The sequence below is a fragment of the Mirounga leonina genome, unplaced genomic scaffold (genome assembly GCF_011800145.1).
Source record: "Mirounga leonina isolate KUSES-001 unplaced genomic scaffold, KU_Mleo_1.0 Mir_170, whole genome shotgun sequence".
In the NCBI taxonomy this organism is placed as follows: domain Eukaryota; kingdom Metazoa; phylum Chordata; class Mammalia; order Carnivora; family Phocidae; genus Mirounga; species Mirounga leonina.
In genome coordinates, this window is record NW_023270433.1 from 13,453,702 (window position 1) to 13,480,832 (window position 27,131).

Below are 27,131 nucleotides of genomic sequence, written 5' to 3' on the forward strand. Positions count from 1 at the left end.
AAGCAGGCTCCCCGCCGAGCCAGGAACCCAATGTGGGGCTTGATCCCAGGACCCCGGGACCCCGGGACCATGACCCGAGCTGAAGGCAGACGCTCAACCATCTGAGCCACCCAGGCGTCCCTACCTAAGTTTTAATTTTTCAAAGTAAAGTGGCGGCATAGACTCGCATGGTCTGAACAAAATGTGAATGCATATGATTACATGTTCAGACTTTTTCAAGAGGAGGAGCTGGCTCTTCAACTTTTTTGAATAGTGGATTACATCTCCATGTCTAACATCCCAATATCGGGTGAATACATTTAAACAAAAAGATCAACTTAAAAAAAAAAAAGATCATGAAATTAAATCCAAGCTTTCTCTTTCCTCTCTTAGCTTGTGGAAGGGGTAGATCAGCTACTAACTGATTACCAAATCAAAGATGGACATATTATTCTGCAACTGAATTCGGTAAGTTCCACCTTCCACCAGTCCCCATTTCTAATCACTGTTCAAAATTTACAGGCTGAAATGCTGAGTCTCTTCTCTCCCACAATTTCCTCAAACCTTGCATTTGTCAGATTCCTTCCGATGAGTTCCTTTGTGTTCGATTCCGGATATTTGAACTTTTTCAAGTTGGGTTTCTGAGTCCTGCCACTTTCATGGTATATGAATACCACAGACCAGGTAATCAACTCTACTCTAAAATTTCTTCAGAGGACTACTTTGCCTTCATTACAGTATTCATTGCATCTCTCCTTTTTGGAGAAGCTCACATACCGCCCCCCCCCCCCACAGTTTCTTTAATCCTCCCAGAATCAACTTCTTATCTCTATTCTCATCACATTTTGCAGAGAGCTCCATTGTAGCAGTTGTCACATTGCATTGTAGTTATTTGTTTGCATATCTTTCTCACCAAACCCAGACAGAATGTTTTCATCCTTGTCCCCTAGTATCTAACACAATGTTCAATACTGTATAGATAAATGTTGAATCAGTGACCCCACATTTGATCACTCAGCTTTTTCTGGGAATACTAAGTGATTGGAGAGCTCTTTGGTTCACAAGACAGACAACTCCACTTTAGGCAGTTCTACTTTTTTAAAAAAATTCTTAAAATGAACCAAACTCTACACCCATTCATTCTAGTTTTATCTTCCAAAATCACATGGAACATATTTGGCACCCCCTTCCCCTGTTCTTCTCCAGCCTAAACAATTACAGTTCTTTCAGTAGACTCTCATGTAACATAATTTATTTCCTCTCATTCATGGAAGCATCAAATATTTTAATTCTAAGAAATATTGAACAGTAAAATTCCAAGCACAGAAGGGGAAATCATTTTGAAGGAGGGTAGAGGGACCCATGCTGGGAGAGACAATTCACAGTTTAACCTCCCTGCATCTAAGTTACAAAAAGAAATTTTGGAAGAAGTCATCTCCAAGGCCCCATGGGAGAGACTCACTGATCCATAAATGTATTGTGTGTTAATCAAGCCACCTCTCCTAACTATGCTTTCATTGCCACAGATAAACGATGCACCATGTTTTATAGCCCATCCGATGCCAAACTTCAGAAAGTCTGTGAAGGAGTAACATGCAAATGCGTAGAAGGTAAACTTCATGTAACATGTTCAGGCTGCATGCTTGTTTAAAGCAGCCACTCGTAATCCAGGGCTAATCTGGCAGAAGCTGTTTGACAAACTTGTTCCTCAGAAGTAGACATCTCAGCTGACTGAAAGCTGATTCCTTGAATACTGCAAAGCTACTTCTCGACAACCCTGATAGGTTCTACTGTACAAAGACAGAGAAACCCCAGCTAGATGATTGTTCATATCAGAGGGATAACAGGATGTGAAATTCTTACTTTTCACCTGGTCTTTTTAATGTAATAGGACCACAGCTTAAGAGAACAGAGGCTCAGGACTGAGCCATTAGCCCCATTCTTTTTCCTTTTCCTTAACACTTAGTGACATCTCTGTTTATTGCCCAGTTCCCTTCAGTCTTCTGTAAATCCAAGGCAGGGTTCTTGGTCAAGGAAAAGACCCAGAACTCAACAATCATTAACAACTGACTCCATGAGGGTCTGGGTTGTTTTGGGGGTTATTTTGTTTTTCAAAAACCTTAATAGCTATACATTTCTTAGGTACTTATTGTACCATTTTATAGCTGTAAATCAGTCCAGTTATCATTTCGGTTCCTTCAAGGGACTTTTAATTATACTCAAAATGGGAAATTTTCCTCCTTTCTTTAATGAAAGCATATACATTTCTAAAGAACTGAATGTGGAGTGACAACCCATTCTAAACTTCATGTCCAAGATTTTGTTTTTGTTTATTTTGTTTTCTTTTTGCTTTATATAATGTTTCACTTTATGGAAGAGGAGAAAATGGCATTTGTAAGATTATACTGGATTGTCAGGGCTTATGAAAACTGTGTTTACTGCCAAAGGGAGTGTCTGCCTCTTTATGTTAACCTAACTTTTGCCATTTTTCACAAAATCCAGCTGACTGCGGACAAATGCAGACAGAACTGGATCTGACAATCTCTGCAGATACTAGAAAAGAAACAGCATGTAAACCAGACATTGCCTATGGTAAGTTCAAAGTTTCTATATAGAGTTCCATTAAACATAAAATTTTATGAAAACATGATCTGTTAGAGAGATCAACAACTTTTCATAGTGACTATTTGGATACTACATGCCATGTGTTCCCTTGAAGGAAAATGCCATCGATTTTTAACATTCACATGCAAAATTATTTATCCTTCAGCAAAGAAATGTGACTTTCATTTAAAAGTGAGTGATGGGGCGCCTGGGTAGCTCAGTTGGTTAAGTGACTGCCTTCGGCTCAGGTCATGATCCTGGAGTCCCTGGATCGAGTCCCGCATCAGGCTCCCTGCTCAGCAGGGAGCCTGCTTCTGCCTCTGACCCTCCCCCCTCTCATGTGCTCTCTCTCTCTCATTCTCTCTGTCTCAAATAAATAAATAAAATCTTTAAAAAAAAAGAAATAAAAAATAAATAAATAAAAGTGAGTGATGTACACACCCAGCTGAGACACTTTGCTCCAACAGAGCCCATCGAATTAAACATACTGAACTAAAATATATTCAAAGAGAACTTATGAGAAACCACGAAGGTGTAAGATTTCACTATTCTTCCAGTCAGTTGAGCAGAGGCAGAGACAAAGGTGGTTTGGGGGCTTAGAATTTTTCAAACTCCCTTCAAAGACAAGGTAAAAATATCAATACTAACTCATTTTAAATATATGCAGAATTGCAATCTTCCACTTCAAAAGGAGCATCTCCTTCTGGTTGTCCAGGATTCAGAGCTGTATCAGATGCCCAAGTACAGTTGTAGTCTTGTCTTAAATTCAGAGAATTAGCTCCTTTGTTTTCTTTTTTTTCTTGTGTGTGTGTGTGTGTGTGTGTGTAAGTTCCTTATATATTTTGGATATTAACCTTTTTTTGTCTTTCTTTTTTTAATTTAAATTCAATTAGCCAACTTATAGTACATCATTAGTTTCAGATGTAGTGTTCAATAATTTATCAGTTTTGTATATAACACCCAGTGCTCATCACATCAGGTGCCCTCCTTAATGCCCATCACCCAATTACCCCATCCCTCCCACCACCTTCCCTCCAGCAACCCTCAGTTTGTTTGCTATAGTTAAGAGTCTCCCACAGTTTTTCTCCCTCTCTGATGACTTCCCATTCTGTTTCCCCCTCCCTTCCCCTGCAGTCCTCTGCCCTGTTTCTTATATTCTACATAAGAGTGAAACCATATCATAATTGGTTTCTAATGTTTATTTCTGGCTTCATTTTCTTTTTTTTAAGAGAGAGAGAGAGAAAGAGAGTATATTGTACATGATCTCAAACCTTTTGTGTGTGTGTATATGAAAGTAGGGTATTATTTATAAATGAAAGGTGGTAAGTACAGTTAATTCAGCACTTTCTGTTTACTGACTGCTTTTATATATGGTTTCTCATTGGGGTCTCATAAGACCTCTTTGAGGTAACAGAGGATTATCTGTATTTTGCCAGTGAAGAAACTGAGGCTCAGGGAGATTAAATAATTTGTTCAAAGTCATGCAGGAATTAAGTAGTAAAACTAGGATGCATCCTGGTCTCCAATATTTTTTCCATTATATTACACCGATCTCACTTACTGGAAATATAGCCATCAGAATAAATTGGGTATGGTTTATAGTCTTTCCATAGAATTCATTTTTTTTTTTAAGAGTTTACTTATTCATTTGAGAGAGAGAGAGTGAGCAGAAGAGAGCATGGGTGAGGGTAGGGGGCGGTTGTGGGAGAGGCAGAGGGAGAGGGAGAAGCCGACTCCTCTGCTGAGCAGGAAGCCTGATGTGGGGCTCAATCTCAGGACCCTGAGATCGTGACCTGAGCCAAAGGCAGACACCTAACTAACTGGGCCACCCAGGCGCTCCTATTCAGGACATGTTAAAATCTGTTTTAGGCTACTAATTCACTTGACCTTTGGTTCTGGCACAGTGAGTTCATTCATTCATCTAGCTAGCTGGAATCTCAAAAATGGACAAACCTTTTAGGTCATTCACTTCAACCCCATCAAAAACAAAAATAAGAGAATCTTTTCTTAGGTTACATAGAAGGGATAGGTCCCTTCAAGCTGCTCATCCCAAAACTGAGATCAAATACCATGGATTAAAAATCGATGCCTGAATGAAGAGAAAACAGGATAGAGAATGTCTCGTGTCAGATAGCTGCCAATCCCAGCAAAGATGCGTCAGAAGACCAAATCCTATCAAAATCCAAAGATCAGAGCCATTGGAGGTATCCAAGGAATCAAGACAAGGGAACAGGAGGCCCATAGGGCAGGCCTGAATGATAGATAAAGGCCCCTCTGTGGGCAAATGGAAAAGGAAGGGGCTCTTCCATGTTCCCTATGGGCATGACCCCACTAACTTAAAGGATCAGAATCTGAACTTTACGTCTGACAAAGGCATATTTTGTTTGTTTAGTGTGCTTCTGTCTTTTAATTTAATGCTGCTGTTATCCTAATCAGCCTGTTCTATAACAGTGGCTAGGTCTAATGATTCCTAGAATGAATCATTAGTCATGATCAGTAGAGTCAGATTGAGAGTGTTTAGGAAGGCTTTTTGGAAGAAATGAGATTTACCTCAGTGTGCCCGTAAGAGCTTGGTATGCTACATTTCTCATTTGTTTGACAAACTCTGACTTCTGCTGGACATGGCATTAGCGATATTAAGCATGAATTCTTATGTTGTTTCTTCTACCAGCTTATAAAGTTCGTATCACATCTATCACTGAAGAAAATGTCTTTATTAAGTACACTGCAACCCTCCTGGATATCTACAAAGCTGGTGAGAATTCATTCATTCATTCTTTCACTCAACAAATATTTAGTACTTACTATGTGCCATTAATGAGACATTATGTTGGTAGACTAGGCATTATATTAGTCACAGAGAATACAACTTGAATAACACAGCCAGAGTTCTTGCCTTCATAACGTCTATATTCTGTTTGAGGAGATACATTTTAAAAAAAAGAAGAAAGAAAATGAACAAACAAATTAAACAATTACAAATCATAACAAGTACTATATTTGAGACACGTAATTAATGTGGGAAACTCCTTCACTGTGATAACAGATGGCGTGTTTTGGGGGTGGTATCAGGAGTTAGCCATTCTTAAAGGGGTGGAGTAGAGAGGGAACTGAATATGCAAAGGCCCTGAGATGGCAAGTAACCTGGCACCACCAGGGAGCTGAAGAACCTAGTATGAGATGAAGCCAAGAGGTAGGCAGGAGCTGGGTTGTACAGGGATTTATAAGGCATGGCAAGAAATTTGGATTTTATTCTGGAATTCCAAAGGGAAGTTAATAAAAGGTTTGAGGTACGCAAACAACATGATCTGATTTATGGTTTTAAAAGATCATTCTGGTTTCTTTTGTGGGGGGGATCAGGAGTAGAAACAGGGAAACCAGTTAAGAGCGTCCATGAAGTACAAAGCTGTAGGTTGGATGCCATGTAAGGATAAATGAGACTTTTATTAACTAACCAACATAATAAAATGAATTCACATGTAAAATAACATATAAAACATTTTAAAATATGTTCCCTTGTATTCTCTAATTAAACTAAGCTGTAAATATTATAAAACTGCTTGTCAAATTATGTAAATTGTCACACAAATGATTCATTAGATCATTATAATAATTCCAAATAAGTTTTTTATTTTTAGAAATTGTCAGTCTTATTTTGCTTGACTCACTACAGGATTGCCCCTGTCTGAGCTTGGATTTGACAATAAGGAACCACATCAAACTTTTCTGATTACATCTTTATTGAATTTATAGTCTTTACACAACCTATAATCTCAATAAGTAATTTCTCCTAATAGCAACAATATCGTTCATGGTCCTGAAGTCTCTATCAGCTTCTGCTAAATTGGTAGTAATTACATTCAAAATGTTTCTAGTCCTTTGGACACTGTCTGACATTTTTATGTATTCAGTGTATCTCTATTATCAGCTGAATCATGACAACGATTTATTGAATTTTTTGAAATTTGAAAATTTATTGAATATTTAGTTTTCCTAATTTTCTTAACTTTTATTGCCCTTGAGAGTTTTACAAACACCATAGACAAAGTTTTAGGATTCAGAATTTTTTTTAAAAACTTAAAAGTTCATCAAATTTTTTACTTTTGCCATTAAAACAAAAACATTTTCATATAATTATCTTTTCCCTTAAATTGATTTTATTTTGTTTTATATCAAATTTGTAATCATTCTTGATTTTGTCAAAAGCTCTTGCTCCACTTTCATAGTTTCCTTTATTTTTACACAATTTCATTATTCATTCCCTAATCTGTGAACTTATTAAAGTTGAAATATATTTTCTTGAACATCTGAAGATAGTATTGACATAATTGCTAGACTATCATGAGCAAATCACCAAAAAGCATATCTGAAATCTATCCACTTTCTAAATATTTGCTCTGATATCACAGTATCTATCTAAGTGAACCAAGCAAGCTTGATATAATTTCCAAACTGCCTTTGTGATCCTTGCACTACCAGCTGCCTGTCAAAATCCCAATATTTTTCCTGTTTTCATTATCATAATTTTTTTCATTATTGCAATTTTTAAAGCTTTTCCTATTATTACTTACTTCTGCCTAGATATGCAGTAGTAAACACTGAATTTATGAAGACAATATTTAAAGTGAGATTTTGCTTGGCTCCTATCTTTGTAGTGTCCAGAGACACTTGATACCTGCTTGACAGGTAATTCAGTCAACACCAAATTGAACAGCTGGGAACTTCAGAATTCTTGCTGAAGCCTGACTCTTCCCTGGCAATCTATTTGTACCGATAAGGTGTTCACATAAATATTCCTCATTGACTCCTTTCTCTCACAAACAGTTTGATATGTTGTTCAGTTGTTCCTTCCAGTACCTTGAAATCAACAAAACCCATTAAGTGGTCTTCAAAGTCCCCAATTTTTTATTTTATGTTATTTTAAAGATCTTTTTTTAGTTGATTTTCTCAATGATTGAAATTTTATCACCTTATTTATATTTTCCAAAAAGTTGTGTTCTCATTTCAGTAGGTTTAAATTTTGCAATAAGTAGGACCATAAATCTAAATTGCAACTTTATGTTTATACTGATTTTCTTCTCTTTTGAAATTCTATCAGGTGTTTCAAGTATGAAAATTCTTCATCATTTTTAGCCATAGACTAGAGTTAGATTCTAATAATACTTTCTAAATCTTTATTTGCTTGATGGATACTCTGATAAAAATGTTTTTCTGGTTTTTATTATTTCAAATGTTTTACTGTATGAAATTGATTTGTGATGTTATTCTATTTTTTTCTCATTGATGATCACAAATTTTCTTTATCTGAATCATGATTGTTATTCTGACCAAAATAGGTGTTTAGCACTCTGATCTTTTCACAGTCTAACTTTTGAGCACCATTTGCATCCATCTTTCACATTGTAAGGAAGAAAGAATAAACCATTCCTATTTTTACTGAAATAATCAAGTGCTTTTCATTCCAGAAATACAAATTATTTGTCTTCTATTGTACCAATTCTTGCATAGTATCAGAAGACATCCCAGGCTGTTCTGAATGTTGTGCAGTATCAGATGATTCCCAAGCTGTAGTTCTTTATCAATATCATCTCTTCTTTGTTCTCCTGTCCATTCAGAAGATTCATATTTATGATATTTAAAAGGAAATGTTAAGAAATGTTTGCATATTTTATTATCTCTTCATTCTGGGTGTCCATTTTTTAATATATACAAATTTGGAATTTATATAAATATCAGAACATCAAACATTTACCACTTACCCCAAGAATTGCTGCACACAAACAATAAGCCAACCTAAAAACTAAACTACTTAGAACAGAGGACAACCACGCAGTTCAAGGATAATGATAATTGGTGTTTCCCCTAAAACATAGGGTGCTTGGAGTGAAGATATAAATGGAAAAAAGATCAGTGATTGTGGAAGCTGAGGTTAATTAACTAGTCCCTCTTCTGAATATGCTTGAGATTTTCTATAACAAAAGGCTTTTAAAAATAATGATAAGGCTCCAGCAGCCACACTGTTTACCATGACAGGGGCTGAACTGGTAAACAGTGCTGGGGATGCTCTTAGATATTGCTGCCCGGGGCAGTCATGTCTTAATGGTCATCGGGAGAGTATAAGAAAATCAGCTCAAACTGATGTGTGCACCCTTGTTAAATATTACTAATTAAAGTTTACCATATATGCAGTTACTATTAAGTATACGTTCAGAAGTTTTTCAGGATTTAACAATTAGGATAACTCTGTCAGAGTTAAATAACTGATCATCAGTCCCAAATCTATAGCAATGAGTCAGACCCAGTCCCTGCCTCAAGAAGTTTCCAGCCTAGCTGAAGACAGATATATGGAATGAAACATTGTGATAGAAATTCAAGTATAATGGGAGTAAGGGGGAGACAGAGATATTTATGACAAAGAACATCCAGGAGTGTTTACTGGATACCTCGAGAATTGAAGATGTGTTTCAAGATGGGTAGAAATGCAACAGGACAACAGAGGAAGAATGCATTCGAGGTGACGGAGCCAGCTTCTTGACGACTCCTGAGTTCTTTGGGAATCCCAAAGTTATCCTCTTTCAAATCCTCCCAAGTGCATATCCTGCACTTCTCTACAAAGTCATCCATTGCCAGCTACCAAATACTTTTTTATTTTGCTGTATAACATTTGGGGATTAGTGTTCAACTTTAGAGAAGTTCTTTTAATTCCTGGTTCTACAGGAGTAAGGATAAGAAGCACTTATACCGTGCTTGCTGTGTTGTAAGCACTTCTCCTATATTCACAACAGTTCTACAAGTGGGTTTTATTGTCATTCCCAACTTTCCAGATGATGGGTCTGAACCTCATTTGCCCAGGGCCACACAGCCAACAAATGGCAGTCTTAACCATATGGACATTGTCACTCTCCAATAGCCACTCAATATAGGTTTATACTCATTAATAACTAGCCATGAGGAACTGGAATTGTTAAGAGTTTATACTTGTAATATCCTAACATGAATGTGATAATCTTACTTGTGTGCCTCTCAGGCGAAGCTGTTGTCGAGAAAGTCTCTGAAATCACCTTCATTAAAAAGGCCACGTGTGCTAACGCTGACCTGGAAAGAGGAAGACAGTATTTAATTATGGGTAAAGAAGCCCTCCAGATAAAATACAATTTCAGTTTCAAGTAAGTCATTTTGGAGTCTCTGATCTTTCCTTCAAAACTAGGTGTCATTTATCCTTAATTACTTGTTTCTTATATGTCCTGCTGTTAACCAACAAACCATTAGGAGCATAAATGCAATAATGTGAATTTACACTTGATCTTAGCCATAAGGCCAAGAAGCAATGAAACAATATGAATTTAAAACGAAGAACCACTTAAAACCATGAGGGCGGCTGAGCACTCACTGATGGATAAACCAACTGAGGACCTGGGTCTGAGGATGCTTCTGAAGGCGCTCATCCATCCCCCTCTATACCACATCTGCCCCCCTCAATAAGTTCTTGGACGGTTCTGTTTGTAAAGAGAGAAATGTTTAAATATGCATCTTATTGTCTCTTTTTAAAAAATAGATCTTGAAAGAGACACTGTTCCTGCCTTTAATCATGGGAGCCCCAAGCAGTTTCCTGAGATTTGGGGGTTTGTGGTCCTTCCCAGGGGGAGGCCAGTGAGGCAGAGCCTGGCTGACAGTGTGGCCTCACAGGGATTAAGCAGGCTGAGCAGCCTGAGCTCCGTGGAATTCAGCTCTTCTCTATCTGTGGCCATCACCACAACAGTTTCATCATCCTTTTTTCTTGGCAGGTACATCTATCCTTTAGATTCCTCGACCTGGATTGAATATTGGCCTACAGATACAACGTGCCCATCATGCTCAGCATTCTTGGCAAATTTGAATGAGTTTGCTGATGACATCTTTTTAAATGGCTGTGAAAACCCCTGAAGTAGTTCAACTATGCACAGTTTTCACTGTGGACTCCTGTTGTTGAAGTGTCTTCCTTTTCTTTTTTTTTCTTTTAAACATTCTCAGTTGGTCTTATTTGGAAAGCTCACTTTACTTAGAATTAGTGGCACTTGCTTTTATTAAAGAACAATTTTAAGAGCTGTAACTTTCTGAAATAACATGGCCTTGGGGGGCATGGAGACAGATACTCATTCCAAGGTTATCGGACACCAGAAGCAATAAAAATTGGAACGTCTCCTAAAACCTGCCACTCAGGAATGTTTGCTGGGGACGAAAGAATAGCTCCATTGAAATGTAGTATCTTACAATAACATGGCCTTTGCTTGAAAGAAAATACCAAGGAACAGAATACTGATCATTAAAACCTGACTTTGCTTTCAAAATTTTCAAAAAAGCAAAAAAGCCTGTTATTTTATGCTAGGGCCTCTTCAACCACACAGACGGGTGAATTGAAAGGTGGACAGAGGCAGCAACGGAGACCTGACAAGGCCTAATGTCAGAGCCTTCTGCAAACTGAGAAGGTAGGAGCGTCTGCCCTGGCCCCTCCCCTCCCAGTGCCCTCTCCTCACCCTCGTGGGGATCCCACTCCTCCCTGCCCCTCCCTCGCAGCATCTAGTCATTTCCCCCAGGGACTTGCTCTTGCCAAGACTTTCTAGCCTGGGAAGGGAAGCCGCAGTGCAGCAACCTGGGGAAGAGAAACCGAGTGGGAATCAGGAGACCTTTGCTCTGGTCTCTGAGCCTGTTTGAACTTTAGAAGAGGATTTGTAATAGGACGTTCATTTTTAAGTGACATTTTGTAAGCACTTTAGATCTCATGAAAGAATTTTCACCTAGAGTCCCATTTCCTGTCTCAAGAACCTCACGAGGTGCAGGGATTTTTATTAACCCCACTTTATGGTTGAGGACATTGAAGCTCAGAAGAGTTAAGTCATTTTTCCAGCCTAGTAAAAGGCGGAGTTGGAGACCAAAGCCCACTTGCTCTCAGTCCACACATGTCCCTCTTCTACATCATTACACCACCACATTGCTTGTCAGGTTTAATTTTCTAAGACCAATGTAGGATGTGGCTGGAGTTTCTTAGGTAGAGTTTAACCAGCTCCACTGAAATCTCACAAGGAAACATGAAGATAAACTCTGGATATAATAGTGGCAGTGACTGAAATGCATTCCCTTCTTGAAAAATCTGCATTTTACCACTTAGGTGAAACGACATAAGGTTTACAGTGTGCCTTGTAAGTAATACTAAGATTTTCCACTTCCAGAAGCTAAGAATTTATTTTTGTTAATGTCAAAGCTCACGTTGTAGGCACTCCCTTGGCAAAAACAACCCATGTGTCCAATATGCCCAAACTCTGCCAGCAAGGAGTGAGGCCCACTGCCCCCCGGCTCCCAGAGTAGACCTGAAGCATCTCCTGTCACCTTCTTGCTGAATGCAGTGCTCAGAGGCACCAGAGTCTCTGAGCTGCTGGTAGCCCTCTCCGTGAGCCCCGTGGCAAGTAGATTGGGCCACAGTGGTCTAATTAACCCTGAAACACTGCAGGTTTCAAACAACAAATCAAACCTTTCTGAGTTAGCCTGGTACCATTTAGAAATCCACCAGCTCCTCTTCAGCTGACTCTTATGCATTTAAACATACTACTTTAGTGAGACTTTCATAATCCTCCAAATAGGATGGGGTCCCTACCGAACCCTGCATTTCTCTTCCAAGGCACTTGCAACTACTTATTTAAGCACGTATAATCGTTTATTTAGTGTACAGCTTCCTAGCACCACTGTAAGCTCTGTGTGGTCAAGTCTGGATCTGTTCTGTTCCCACCACTATCTCCTGTCCTGGGCACAATGCTGAACACATTAAAGGGACTCATTGCTTGCAGATTCCCACTGAGGATGGGGCATCAGAAGGTCCAAGTTCTAGTCTTGACTTTGCCCCCGCAGGGACTTGGGGCAAGCCTCTTCATCTCTTTGGTGGCCTGAAAAAAAAGGGAGTTAATACTCAAATGCCTTTCTATAGCTCTAAGAAGATATTTTATAATCTTATGTTGTGAAACAAAACAGAACCACATGGTGTGTAAGCATGACATGTATTTTTTTTCTGTGAGTATGGGGGGAGCTCAGCGAAGTGAGTGAGTGCGAGAGCTGGGGGGGCTTCCTGAGGCCTGAAGAAGGGCACATAGGATTTGCGTAGGTAGAGGGCGGCAGAAGGATCTTTGCGGTTGAAGGGAAAAGCATAGGCAGGCTTCCACTGGGGTAATAAGATTTAGGTGCTACAAATGAACACTATTCATTTAATAGCCATATGTTTAATTTTTTTAAGTTTTTATTTTAATTCCAGTTAGTTAACATACAGTGTTATATTAGTTTCAGGTATATGATATAGTGATTCAGCTATATGTTTATTTTAACATGTATTAGAAAAAATACAACTAGTACCTCAAAGCTGTGATATACAATTTTCTTTGAAAATAAATGTATTTGTCAAAAAGTAAGTCTATTTAAGGAAAAGTTTTAAGTAAACAAAAGCATAGGTTGTTCTTAGGGCAAAAATCAGGAGGTTGGCATGTACAAGATTGACGTTTAGGAAACTCTGTCTTAAGAAAATATGTGAAATTGACAATGAGCCAAGCTTAAGGCAGGCAGCCTCACTCCATATTTCTCAGTGAGGGATGCTGAGCCAAAGTCATGTTCAGTCTTACTTTCCAGCCTCCGTGATGCTAGTTTATTCAGCAACATCCAACAAATATGTCTTGATTAGTAATTGTAGGCCAAGCCCAATTCTAGGCACTTGGTACCTAGATCCCCACCCTTGTGGGACTTAGATTCCAGCTGGGGAGACACAACTTGAACAATAAAGACAGTAGTTAGGCGTCTGACCCTGACTGTTTTAAATTATTATTATTATTTTTTTAAGATTTTATTTATTTATTTGACAGAGAGAGATACAGCGAGAGAGGGAACACAAGCAGGGGGAGTGGAAGAAGCAGGCTTCCCGCCGAGCAGGGAGCCCGATGCGGGGCTCGATCCCAGGACCCTGGGATCATGACCTGAGCCGAAGGCAGACGCTTAACGACTGAGCCACCCAGGCGCCCCCTGACCCTGACTATTTGAAGGGGATAGAGCTATGGGGAAAAGAAGAGGAGAGCAGAGTAAGGGAGCTGGGGAGTGGTCGAGGGTGTGGTTGCAGTTTTAAATAGAAGGATCTGGTCAGAGTAGGCTTCAAAGTGAGACCTGAGCAGAGACTTGGAGGTGGTGAAAGAGGGAGCCATGTGACCACCTATGGGACGAGTGTTCTGGGCAGAGGGAGCTCCACGTTCCCGCACCTGAAGCAGGAGCGTGCCCAGTGTCTTACAAGAGGAGGCAGGAGGCTGGTGTAACAGATGTAGAGTGAGCCACTTGGGAGGGTGGTGGAGAGGAGGCCAGCGAGGGCACAGGGACCAGATCACGCAGGTCATGGAAGGGCAGTAGCTGTACTCAGAGGGAAAGGGGAGCCACTGCAAGGTTTTGAGCAGAGGGATGACAGTAGGAGGTTATTGCAGTATATCAGGCGAGAGATGGGGCAAGTGAACAAAGCAGAGCTTTTCACCTCTGCAGTGAAAGAGAACGCACACCATGGGAACCATGGAGCTTCTCAGAAAAGGATGTTAGGATTTCTTACAGGATTTGGGCTTGTGATGGATTATTTTAGGGAGGGTTTAAGGAAGCAGGGCTTTGCTCTGGATTGGACGCTGTCAGGAAGCAGGAGTAATCCTATGATTGAGTATCTGAATTCTTATCTAACTAGAAGGAAAAGAAGTAGCAGTCACTCACATTGGCCAGCAAAGGGGGGATGTTTGGTCATTTTTGTGGTTTGGATAATGTTCTTGTCTTATTTTCTACTCAAACATCATTATGGAAAAGTCTCTTTTTTTTCCCCCCTCATCTTGATCCATTTTGTCTGATGTGATGTCTTTGTGTTCTGTGATGTCAGCACAGCCTGACTCTGAATACCAACAAGGTCAACTCCTAGGGTCACCAAGCCCAGCTCCCAGTCTAGCACCCCCTGTCTTCTCTCTCACAGGCCCTTTTTTCCTAGAAAATGCACACACACAAACGACGCACAGATTTGCATCCAATTTCAGAAGCCCCTGTGAAAGTCCAGCGCGTGGGCCTGAGGACCGCCTCAGGAGCTGGGACTCCATCAGCCAGATCGGAGAGACTCCCACAGACACAAGGCAGCTCTGCATCATGTTTCCATAGGTCTCCCTACTCCTGAAAACACTGATTCTGCATACTCAGTGCGATGTGAGAAACGTGTCACCAGGGACATGACATGATCTTTAACTTTGATTGGGAGGTTGAAATATTCCTTTATGGTTCTGAATCAGAAAGGAATTGAGGAAGAAAGGAATGGAGGAGAGAAGGTAGAGGAGAAGAGGAGAGGGAAGGGAAGGAGGGAGGGAGGGGTTTATTTTAAGACAAGATGAGAACTCCATTTCTCAGAACCTTCTGGATTCTTCTCAGCTGGCAGGGTCCCCACCCTGACAGACATGTTGGCAGAGGCAGATCTGTTCCTTGGAACACAGGGTCTGCTCCTTCACTGTTTCCATCATTATAATCAGATATGTGTGCATTATACACACAGTCATGAATTATATGATCCTGAAATGTCCAAACCAAGAAGGACCTAGAGCTCCTCTCATCCAATTCCTTCATTTTCATCTGGGAAAACTGACCCAGAGGAGCAGCTAGCTGGTGGTCAGAACCCTGTTAAGTGGGAGGTTTGGGACACAAGCCCGAGGCATCTGACTCTTAGCCCGGCGTTCTTTCCACCGCGTAAATGAGAGGAGGTTACAAAAAAGTCGTTTTTGGCTCCCTCCAAAGAAGCATTTTCTTATAGCCAGAGCTGTTCCAAGACAGAGGAGGCTCTCTGGGAGGGACCAAGTGCCCAATCACTAGCCCCTTCCAGGAGTGGTACGGGAGACATTCAGTGTGGGAGGTTTGCCCCGATAACATCCAACGTGCCTTCAGCTCTGAGAGGTCATTAAGAGAAACAAAAATGTCCACTTTACTTCCTAAAGCCTCCATTTTCACATTTGAAAAATGGGGAGTACTAATAATTCCCACTTTAGAGGATTTCTGTGAGACTTAAGTGAGATAATACAGACCATGCATATAAAGTGATGGGCACAGTGCCTGGCACGGCAAATGTAACTTGGGGTGGTTAATAATACAACCCTGGCACAAGATGGATGATGAATTTAACACATTTCTTGCCTGGCATCATGCAGATTGCATTACGTGGAGCATCTATCGACATTTCACAACCCTGTGATGATTGTCATCATTCTTACTTTTAGGAAGAAAACAGCTGAGGATCTGGGAGGTTAACTTGCCCTAGGTCATACACCTTCATAAGTGGTAGGGCATCTTCTAGACCCAGGGGCCCAGGCTCCTAGCCTCTGAGCTGGATGGCCTTCTCACATACCGGAGGGGTAGTATTATCTCAGGGCACAGGTGGGGCAGAGTGTGGCCGACGAGAGCTCTGGGTACAGCGCACGGGGGCAGTGGGAACACAGGGTGTACAAAAATGAAGGGAGGCAGCCCCAGAGATCAACTCTGCAAAATGTTACCTGAGGTCATTTTCCACATGGATACAACACAATTTGAAGAACTCTCAGTGGACAGGTCTCCCCACGTCCCCTCAAAGGACTTGAATTTGCCAATAGAGTTGATGTTTCCTCCCTTGTGAACCTCCTATGTAGAATCATAACATATGGAAGTTTAAAGGTCTCCTGGAGGGGCATCAAGGTGGCTCGGCTCAGTCTTGATCTGATTTCCTAGAGATCATCCAATCAACCTCTCCCCATTTCATTGATGAGGAAACAGGCCAGGAAGGAGCAGGGGCTCATCAGGTCTCCCACAGGGGAATCAGGGCCAGAACCTCATATTAGCACCTGGCGTCTCCTCCTACCAGTGGGACCTAACAGGCAAACAGAGACCAGAGCCCCAGGTGGGGTCCAAGGCTAACATTTTCAACAGATGAGATACAAGAAGTCAGAACTATCCTAGAAAGAGGGTTTTCTGTTTGGCTGAAGCTTGGGTGGTTGGGTGTGTCTGTCTGTGTTTTATGTGTTTTGTGTTGGTGTTTTGGAGGGTAGATGGAAAGGGGGTGGTGGCTGAAGCTGACTAAGGCAAGAGAAATCAGGACTGAGGAAAGAATTACTTAGCTTCATAAATTTTTTTCCAAACAGAGAATCTTTCAGAAATTAGAGCCAGGACTGAACTTGAATTCTCTGAGAACAGAGAAGGAGAAAGGAGATATGCCCAGAGTAGGAGGAGAAAGTAGAAAGGAGGGTTCCTGGGTCTGCTGGGGCCTTGGGGCAGGGTTGGTCAGCATCCAACCCTCCTCCTGCCATCTCCTTCACTGCTAAAGGCAAAAGGCCAGCATGTGGCCTGCTCATTAATTAAATGCTGAGTGTGGAAATGAAAAATAGCTCTTTGGTTTGGCTGCTGTGTGTGTGTGTGTGTGTGTGTGTAAGAGACAGACAGGACTTGTTACTACGGGGAAGTGATATGATGAAGAAGTAAGAACTGCCATTGCTTGTGACCTTGGGAATGTTCTTGAACCTCAGCAAGTCTCTCAGTTTGCCCCTCTATGAAGACAGAGTAGCATTATCAGCCTTGGAGGGTGGCAAGGATTAGAAATAGTACCCAAGTGCCAGCCCAGGGGGCACAGTCTGTGGGGGCCAACGGCAGCCAGCTGGCTGTGGGATTTCTTTCTTTTTTTTTTTTTTAAAGATTTTATTTATTTATTTGACAGAGAGACAGCAAAAGAGGGAACCCAAGCAGGGGGAGTGGGAGAAGGAGAAGCAGGCTTCCCGCTGAGCAGGGAGCCCAATGCGGGGCTCGATCCCAGGACCCTGGGATCGTGACCTGAGCCGAAGGCAGACGCTTTAAAGACTGAGCCACCCAGGCACCCCTGGCTGTGGGATTTCTACCTCTCAGAGCTCTCTGTGCCTCAGTTCTCTGTTTTGGAAATGAAGTGAGATTCTCCCAGCTCAATTTACAGGGTTGTTGCAGGATGAAATAAGATCAAACACATGAAAGAATTTTAAGCTGTAGAATTTTGGACAAATATGGAAAATATCATTAATAACCGAAAGCATTTTTGTGCTAAGATACCACAGGCAGAGACTGCCTGATACGCTTTTAAAAGACTGGCAAGGGGTCCACTATCTTAAAAAGTGATCTCCCCCAGTGCCTCAGATTTTCCCATCTTCCTATGAGGCCTCCTTCCTTTGATCCTGGAGGCTGTCAGTCTTAGGGCAATGCTTCACCAAGTGCCATCCCCTGACCAGCAGCATCCCCATCACCGTTAGAAATGCAAATTCTCAGGCCTCACCTCAGACCTACTGAACAGAAACTCTGAGTGGAGCCTAGAAATCTACATTTTAAAAAGATCTCCAGGAAAAGCATAGGCACATCAAAGTTTAAGAAGTATTGTTTTGGAGCTTGTGGGAGGGCAGATTCTGATTCTTTAGGTCTGAAGTTGCCTGAGATTCCTCATCTCCCAGGTGATGCCTATGGTGCAGGTTCTCAGACATAACAAGGTTCGAGAGTGTCCTACAAAGTCAGGATTTTTGCATGAATGGAAGTAACGCCTTAATAACCAAGACTTCAGTTAAGAGCAGTTGTGCACAGGCCTTTCAGGAATGGGTAGCAGGAAAGCCTGAAGGATTCTGGGAGCAAGAGAAACACAGGGAAGCCATGAGAAAGAGGTCTTAAGAAAAAAAGAGAAGGTAGGAGATCACTGAAGGTAAAGTAGGCTGCCCTTGCAGAATATGCTCAGGGCAGATCCAGGCGTTTATTAAATCCATTCACCCACTAAGTGCTGTCTATATGTTAGGCACTGTTCTGTATTTTTTACACTCATCAACTCACTGAGTCCACTAACAACCCAGTGAGGCTGGTACTATTTCCATTTTACAGAGGAGTAAACTAAGGAACAGAGAGGTTAAGTAATTTGCCCAAGATCATTCAGCTTGTTGGAGCCGGGATTTAGAACTCAGGCAGCCTGACTTATTAGCAGTAGACTGTTCTGCCTCAGATATAGTTTCTGCCATCAGGAAGCTTACAGTCCCATGAGGAGTGCAGGCTAGGACTAAGAATGGCCAACACTTGGATGATGCCTATTATGTGCCAGGCACTATTCTGAGCCCCTTACAACACATCTACTGTTTTAGCTCTTATAGCAATTCTAGGAGATGGGGCAGGGCACTGCTGAATGGGCCTGGCTGTGCGCAGAACTGCATAAAACAGGTCTCTCTGTTCCTGGAGGTTTATGCATAGATATCTCAAACACCTAAAGTCCCAGACTCCCTGTGCTAAGCAGAAAAGCTCCAATCCAGAAATAACCTGGTATTGGAGACCAGGGCCTCCAATACCTGGTCCAAGCCCCACTTTGTGTCCTCGGCCTCCACACCCTCTTTGCTTCCCAACCTGGCCTCCAGAATTAGGCCTCACTGTGCAGAAGAGCAGGTGTACTTGCCAGCCCTTCGGCTCACCCTAGCTCCCACAGCTACACCCACGTTCATGCAGCAGATGATTCCCCCTGTGTGTGCTGCCCAGGCAGGCCTGCGAGGCCAGGCTGTGGACCCTCCTGACAGGCACCAGAATGAGGGGCCTGCTGATGGCTGGTCCCTGCTGCTACTGCCTCAGCCCACCGGGGGCAGCAGCTCTCACCCGCCCTCCCTCCCTGCCCCACACACCAGACATCACTACCTTGGCCCTTGGGAGTCAAGAAGTTGCCCAACAAATGAAAACTGACCTCACGTCTTTGCAAACCACTTTGACAATACATTTCAAGAGCCAAAATATGTGTCTATCCCTTGATCCAGTAATCCTCCTCCTGTTGGATTATTTACAATAAATTTCCAAAAGTAGGGGGGAAGGTTCCTACACAAAGATCGTCTGTGCAGGATTAACTATTCATTTAATAAATATTTATTGAGTTCCTCCTGTGTGCCAGACACAGTTTCAGATGGTGTAACCAAGATAAACAAGGTCCCCGCTCTCCTGGGAATTAGAGCTGTGGGAAAAGACAACAAATACCTACATAAATGATGAAAAATAATCTATTTACAAAATTATCTGCAGAGAATTAAAATAAGGGTCTGTGGTGGAGAATAACTGGGTGGCTGCTCTTGATTACGGGGTCAGGGAAGATCTCTTAAATGTCAGTAAATAAGATGACCTCTAAAGCTGAGATTCTCATGATGAGAAGGAGCAGCCGTTTAAGGTTCCAGAACAGGAGGCTGGTGGTCCAGGGAGCTTCAAGAAGGCTGATCAAAGAAAGAAAGTGATCCGAAATGAATTCAGAGGTGGGGGAGGGGCAGATCACTAGTATTTTGTAAGCACGGGTGAGATGTTTGAACTTAATTCAATAGTTAGTACTAAGCAAGGGCATGCGACCAGATTATAGATGAGAAAGGGGCAGGGAGACCAGTTAGAGCTATTGCAGCTATTTTGGTGAAAAGTGATAGTAGCTTGAACTAGAGTGGTAGAAATGGAGATGAAGAGAAATGCTAGATTCAGGATATTTTTAGAGGCATGGCTAAATGGGTTTGTTGAAGGAACTGGGATGGGGGTAATGAAGGCAGAGAAATCAAGGATTATTCACGGATTCTTGACTTGAGCTACTACAGCTGCCAATTATACAGTTAGGGAAGACCAGAGAAGATAAAAATTTAGGAAATGAGAAGGGAAGATGTTATGGGTTGAACTGTGTCCCCCTGAAAAAGATAAGTTGAAATCCTAACCCCTGGCACTGCAGAATGTGACCTTTTTTGGAAATAGGGTCTAATCGATATAATCAGTCAAGGTAAGATGAGGTCATACTGGAGTAGGGTAGGCCCTTACACCCAACATGACTGGTGTCCTTATGAGAAGAGAGAAATTCGGACACAGAGACAGAGACCCACACACACGGAGGAGAATAGCACGTGAAGACACGGACACTTGAGGACGCCAGCCACATGAGGACGGGACAGAGCTTGCAACTGCCGGCTCGTCATCAGAAGCTAGGGAGAGGCAGAGCAAAGGTTCTCCAGCAGAGCCCTCAGAAGGCACCCATCCTGCCGACACCTCGAGTTCAGACTTCTAATCTCCTGAACTGTGGGAGAATAAATTTTTGTTGTTTTAAGCCATCCAATGTGTGATACTCTGTTCTGGCAGCCCTGGGAAGCCATCTAGAAGAGGATAGGAGAAGAGCTTGTTATGTTTCCATGAGAAGTCTTGTAGATACCCATGTAGAGCTATCAAGCAGCGATCGGATACATGAGTCTAAGCTTGTGGTAAATAAAGCAATGCACCATAAGCTAGTGACGATACATTAAGTACGATATACAAAGTGATGGCCTGAAGAGGTAGAAATGATTACACACATTCTATGAAATATTATGACGCCTCTGAAGGGAGTCATTATAAAGACTAGGTAGGAACCTGGAAAAATGCTTATGATAGTGTTACACACACAGGGCCCCGTGATTGCCATTCTGTAATGACTGTCTGTGGGTGAGAAGCAGGTGTCAAACCGTCTGATTCAGATCCCAGCTCCAACTCTTTGGAACGGCCTGGGATAAGTTGCATGTCACTGCATCATGCAGGTTATGTTTGTTCAATACATTTACAGCTCCAGGGTAAGTGAACGCAAGGCTGCATTGCAAAGTGCTGAGATGGCAGAGTGAAGAAGCAATCAGGGTGGAAGTAGAACTAAGCCAGGAAGTCTTCCTGGAAGAGCTGGCCTTTGCAAAATAAGTGCATGGCCTGGGGCAGAATGCCTACCATAGGCCAAGCATTGTGGCAGCATCAGGGGATAGGCTCCGTAAAATCTCCAATAAGTCATTCTCTGCAAACACACTTGTGTGGAATACTTACCTACCATACACTGAATGTCCTGATGGCTTATCCATGTCCCTTCATTCCTATGTGAGTGAGAACTTTGAGGACTGGGGCTGTGTCTTGTTCCTCTCTGTATCCTTAAGCACAAGACCTGGTACAGGGGAGATATAAATTAAGGTCTATTACATATAATAGAACATCAGAATCAGAATTTGATTTTCATATAGGAATGTGCAACAAAGGACCACTGATAACCGAGTCCATTGACCTGTGGACATGAGGCTCCTTAAAATCCAGTCAAGGTAGGGATCTGAAGACTGAAGCACAGCTGAAATCTCAGTGCTGTTAAGCGACTTTATCTAAAGTGAGCACAGGGACTTAATTGCTTTGGAAGATAGAAGCAAACACCGCCCATTAGAAAAATATAACCGAAGAAGCCAACCCATTTTATAATAGCAAAGAGGATCAATACATTGAGTAAATAAGACTCACAGTGGATAATCATAAATCAACTTAATTTCGTTTCCCAACCCCCCAGTGGGGAGATGCCCTTTCTCTGCCCTTTAATGAGAACTCAAGCATCCTACAACTTTTTTTTTTTTTAAGATTTTATTTATTTGTTTGACAGAGAGAGAGACAGAGAGAGAGGGAACACAAGCAGGGGGAGTGGGAGAGGGAGAAGCAGGCTTCCCACTGAGTAGGGAGCCCGATGTAGGGCTCAATGCAGGGCTCGATGTGGGCCTCGATCCCAGGATCCTGGGATCATGACCTGAGCCAAAGGCAGACGCCTAATGACTGAGCCACCCAGGCGCCCCGCATCCTACAACTTTTCTGATCACTCTCAGGAAATAAAAAGTCCTGTGATCACGTCAGTCACCAAACAAACTCTATTCATAAATAACTCAGTCCCATACAAAAGCAAAATTCCAAATTTGATTTAAAATTCAATCTTTTCTTCCAACTGGGGCTTGCTGCAGGTGGGACCCCTACAGCTGGGAATAGGGGCATGGACAGCTGCTTCTTTATTTTCCCCAGACTTCTCTCCCCAGTTTGCTAAATGTGACTTCTGACTTCTCCAGGGCTATAGGGGTGGGGGGTTGGGGAGGTGAGGAGAGGCAGAAGAAAGGAGAGCAGGAGAGATCCTACCTGACCAATGCTATCATATGATGGCTTTAAAGCTGACTCTTGTGTAGACACATCCATGGATTTTTCAGACACTCCTCCCATAAGCCCTGAGGACCTCCCCATTATGTGGGCATGGCACTGCCTTGTATCCCATTCTTCACTCCTTCTGCGTCCTAAAAATCCAGCAATACCTTCAGCTAGCCTCCCCCACCACCCCCACCCCGTTAGATACACCTGAGAGGCCTTCACATCAGTTCTTCTAGCGCATGGCTAACTTCTAGTCCATGGGAACAACATCCTTTGCACAAACCATCTTGAGGCATTCAGGCTGATCTGAGCAGTGCCACCTCTCCTTTGTCTTGTTTGCCCAAGATGGCACCCATCTCTCATCCTTTAGACTCTCTGGTGGCTGTCAGAAGCCAGGCCACCTATCTCCCCATCTCAAGGTGAGCACACATTAAGCTCTCTGAGTAGACTCCGTGGAGCATCTCTCTCTCTCTCTCTCTCAGGGTAATTAACAATGTGATATTAGTTCCAAGTGTAAAGAGCTCCCCTTTCTTGACTCGCGAAAGGGAGACATGCATTTGCTCACTCCAACACAATCTTTGTTCAACTCTAATCTATTGGCAGCACCGAGGGCCTCAAGGCTCTTTCTATAGCACCATACGGCTAAGCAGTAATGAAGGGTACATGTGTGTGTCTATGTGTGTGTGTTTCTCAAGAGTTTCAGTCTATTAGGAGAACTAGAACATGTATCCATAAGGTTAGCACAAGGCAGTCGAGTTCCTGTTGGACACCATAGGGAAGGATCCACGGAGAAGGCAGCTCTGAGCTGGGTCTTAAAGAAAGACTAAGATATCCATAAGCTGAAATGAAAGAGAGAGGGAATTATATGACTAAATGTCCAGTGGTGGAATCAAGGACGTGTGTACGGACGCCACTAGGTAGTTTGTTTAAACAAGACAAGTGAAAGATTAAGCCAAGCCAGACCCAAAATGAACAAGATAAGGGGTTTGGATTTTTGCCTACAGGAAATGAGTTTTGAAGGTTTTGAACAGAGCAGCAAGATGGACGATGGGTTTAGGAGGGCAGTGACTAATTCTTGGTGAAATGTGCTCATTTCCTTGAGTCATTAACCCGGGTCCCATTAAGAAGAAAAACAAAACAAAAACCTTCCAGGACTTGCTTTCTTTTCCAGGAAAGCCCTTGCCCTTTGGAACTTCTCATGAGTTCAGTTTATAAAGCCATCCAATCCTGTTTTTACTCTTAGTGAAGGGCACTTGGCCCAGCTGCCAGTCCCAGCACCGTCCTTTCAGCCCTGAGGCCCTCAGCTTCAAGCTTGATGGGGCTGCTCAACCCATCTCCCCATGGCCCCAGACTGCCCTCTTGAAGAGGCCAGGGAGAGAGGTGGCCCTTTCTGAGCAGGAGGGCCATGGAAACCTTGCCTCCATGAGCCTGCCTACAAAGTCTTCACCCTGGGCCTTTTGAAGCCAAATGGGAAAAATCCAGGAGGCTGCAAAGCCAAGAAAACAGCAGGTTTGGATTCAAATCCCAGCTTTCCCCTTACCCTTACCTAATCTTGAGACCTCCCTCAGCCTCTATGTGTTAATCTGTAAAATGGAAACAGAACCACTTACCTCGGCAACAATGGTGCTGTGAAGAGTAAGCAAGAGGGAATTCGTAAGCATAGCTATCACATAGCAGATGCTCCAAGAATATTCCTCCATCTCCTTCCCCCCAACATCTCTGTGTCTTGGTTTCCTTGCCAATTAAATGTGATAGGGATTCAAGGATAAAGTCGAATCTGATGAATTTCCCAAACCCCTGACACTTGCCCACACAGAGGCCAGTGAGAGCAGAGGGCCTTTCTCTGCCATGTCTGAGCTCTGGAAGCTATTTCTTCTTTTATTATTTTCAACAATTAAAAAAAACAAACAAACTACAAAGTAGTTAATAGTAGTATGCATTGGCACATACTTAGAATGAGCCTACCTTCCCCAACCTCTCCCCATTAGCACCGTCTGACTCAGTTTCCCCATCTGTAAAGTGATTGTACCTGAGGTAGCTCCCCTCTTTCACTCTCTGCAACTGCCCACTGGGTTGGGAGGATGGAGCCCGGCAGAGGGCATGCTGAGTGTAACCTCTTGGCCAAGGCCCTGGCGAAAGGCACCCAGCCAAGGAAAATTCTAGTGGGAAAAAAACGAAGCAAGGATTCCAGGTTTATGAGTCCCAGACTTTGAAAAACAAAACTGCTGAGTTGTCTCCTGAGTTAGGGGAAAAGAACACCACAGCCGCCTTGAGATTTCCAGGAAACAATTTGTGAAGGCTTTGGGCAAGGCTGGCAGGGGGACTCAGGGAGGCCCAGCTGGGTTGGATGCCCTGGGAGGTAGGGGATGGGGGTGGGTGGTGTTCCTGTGGGACTCTGAGTGTTCAGGTGCTCCCAGGCACGGTGGAGTTACGTGACTGTACGCGGGTTATATGTGCCTCTATGGGCACACTTGTTTGTTTGCCTGTGGGCAACCCCCCAAGTACTTATTGAGCACTTTCTATGTTCCACTGGGCACAGTGCTAGGGGGTGGGAATGCAACAACAAAGAAAACACAGTCCCTGAGCACAGGGAGCTGAGTTTAGCAAGGGATGCGGATTATCGGGCATTTCAGTTGGGAGTACAAACATCTGGGAGGCAGTTTGTATCACCGGCCGTTCAGAACACCGACTTTGCTGTCAGGCAGCCTGGGATGCAAGTCCAGCCACCCACGAGCTCCACGACTTTGGAGATCTCCGACTCTCAGTCTCCTCAGCTGGAAAGTGACCATATTAAAATGACATCCTGGAGATAGCATGCATATGTAAATGTTTGACGACCCGTCTCCGTCACGTGCTTGCAAGGTCTGCACCTGGATAAGCACATACAATGTGCAAAGTCTGGGTGAGCTGTGTGCAAGATGTTAGCGCATCTGCTTGGGTCATGCATGTGGTGTGCCAGGCTCTAATCGGAGGTCACAAATAATGGCCCACAGACATAGTTTGTGGGGACACTCACCCAGTTTGGGTCTGGTTTCTGGCTCATGATGTATTCTAAAACTCAAGACATTCTTCATCCAATCCCGATTTCCAGTTTCCCTTCAAACCCTGGACAATCTGGCCATCCTGCAAGCATTTGCATGTGTGTGCCTGCATGCCGTGGTCTCTGCTTCCCATAAATATGTCCTTCCCAGGAGCACTTTCCCTCCTGGCTGGTCTCCAGGTCTGTCCTTGGAGGGGCTCCAAGGTGGTTCAGGGGGGCTCTTGTGCAGACATGTTCTCTACGAAAGGAGAAGCAGGACTGGGCAGAAGCTGGTGCCGGGGCCCCCAACCTCCCTGGGCAGCTCCAGTTTTGGTCATCAGAGGGGCAGAGAGAACTGTGGACCCTACCCCAGGCTCCGGCCATGCGGCTGGACACTGGTTACCAAAGATCGTAACCAAGGATGGCAGCTGGACAAAATGGCTTTTCTTATCTATTTGATTTTGCATTTCAAAAATGCCTCAATTATAGCTCCAAAATGATTAAGACAATGATCTTCTCAGAAGGTGTTGTGGAATGTATATACTATGGTTCTTTTTTAAATGAGCAAATAGGGGGCACCTGTCTGGCTTAGTCGGTAGAGCATGCAGTCCTTGGTCTAGGGGTTGTGAGTTCAATCCCCATGTTGTGGTGTGTAGAACCTACTTTAAAAAATAATGATAAAATAAAACGAGCAAATGGGGTCCTAGTATAAGCTAAAAATGTATTTGTTAAAATACATTTTGGGAACCTACATGTGTGAAAGGTAAGACTGACATTTTCCTACTGTCCCTGGATCCTCTTAAGATGGCAAATCAATCCCTCATAATAGATATTTACTAGGCCCCCATTGTGTCTAGCATGTAGGCATGGGCAAAAGGGGGCTACACAGATGAATATGCCCTGCTCCCAGGCCTTCGGGAAATTCAGTCTTATGGAGAGACACCAAGGAGAAATGAATGCAGAAACAAGAAAGGATGGGTATTATTGAGACATCTTGGGACCAAAGAACACCAGAACATGGAGGAAGACCTGTGACTTACTGTGCAAGCTCGTCCCCCTCTCTGGACCCCATTTTCCCTTTTGTAAGATAAGAAGGTCAGAAGAGATGGGCGAATACCAACCCCACATTCACAGCCCTGCCCAGCCACCAGCTTCGGCATTTTTTTGAGGGAGTACAAGGTGTAGCCCCAGTTCTTTGCCTCTTACTCCCCACCCCACATTCTTGTTTCCAAGTCTTGGCTTGTGCTGGGAATTCATCTGGCTTGAGCTCTGAAAGAAATTCATCAGAGGAGGTTTTTCACATTGCTTTCTCTTAAAAAAAAAAAAAAAAAAGTCTGGAGTCCAAAAAGACGAGGCATCTGGTGGAATCTTCCAGCATCCATTATTGGGGTTCCTGGCCCAGGTGGGGAGAGCAGCCCCCAGACAGGTGGGAGAGTTTACCCCTTCTCTAGCACCAGGGCTTGCTGTGAAGGATTCCTCTGAGGTAATTCTCCCACTTCGCAGATGGGAAAAATGAGACCCAAGGATAGGAGGGACTTTCCTCACAGTTCTGATTCCT

General features: G+C 43.0%; 1 protein-coding gene and 1 long non-coding RNA gene across 2 annotated transcripts in view; one reads left to right on the plus strand and one right to left on the minus strand.

Annotated features, from left to right (window-relative positions):
- C5 (complement C5) overlaps window positions 1-11,024 on the plus strand; it is a 92,114-nt gene extending 81,090 nt beyond the window's left edge. Inside the window, exons 35-41 of the mRNA XM_035015921.1 lie at window positions 373-447; window positions 558-663; window positions 1,506-1,589; window positions 2,482-2,571; window positions 5,255-5,338; window positions 9,611-9,749; window positions 10,368-11,024. Coding sequence (XP_034871812.1) covers window positions 373-447; window positions 558-663; window positions 1,506-1,589; window positions 2,482-2,571; window positions 5,255-5,338; window positions 9,611-9,749; window positions 10,368-10,506 — 717 coding nt within the window. The 3' untranslated portion in view covers window positions 10,507-11,024. The remainder of the gene's footprint in view (window positions 1-372; window positions 448-557; window positions 664-1,505; window positions 1,590-2,481; window positions 2,572-5,254; window positions 5,339-9,610; window positions 9,750-10,367) is intronic.
- On the minus strand, window positions 7,869-24,739 carry LOC118017748. Its single transcript, XR_004681232.1, has 5 exons — window positions 24,584-24,739; window positions 24,101-24,137; window positions 21,443-21,553; window positions 9,596-9,678; window positions 7,869-8,186 (listed from the first exon to the last, which is right to left on the minus strand). It is a non-coding gene; the product is annotated as an uncharacterized LOC118017748 (long non-coding RNA).
- Between the last annotated feature and the right edge of the window lie 2,392 nt (window positions 24,740-27,131).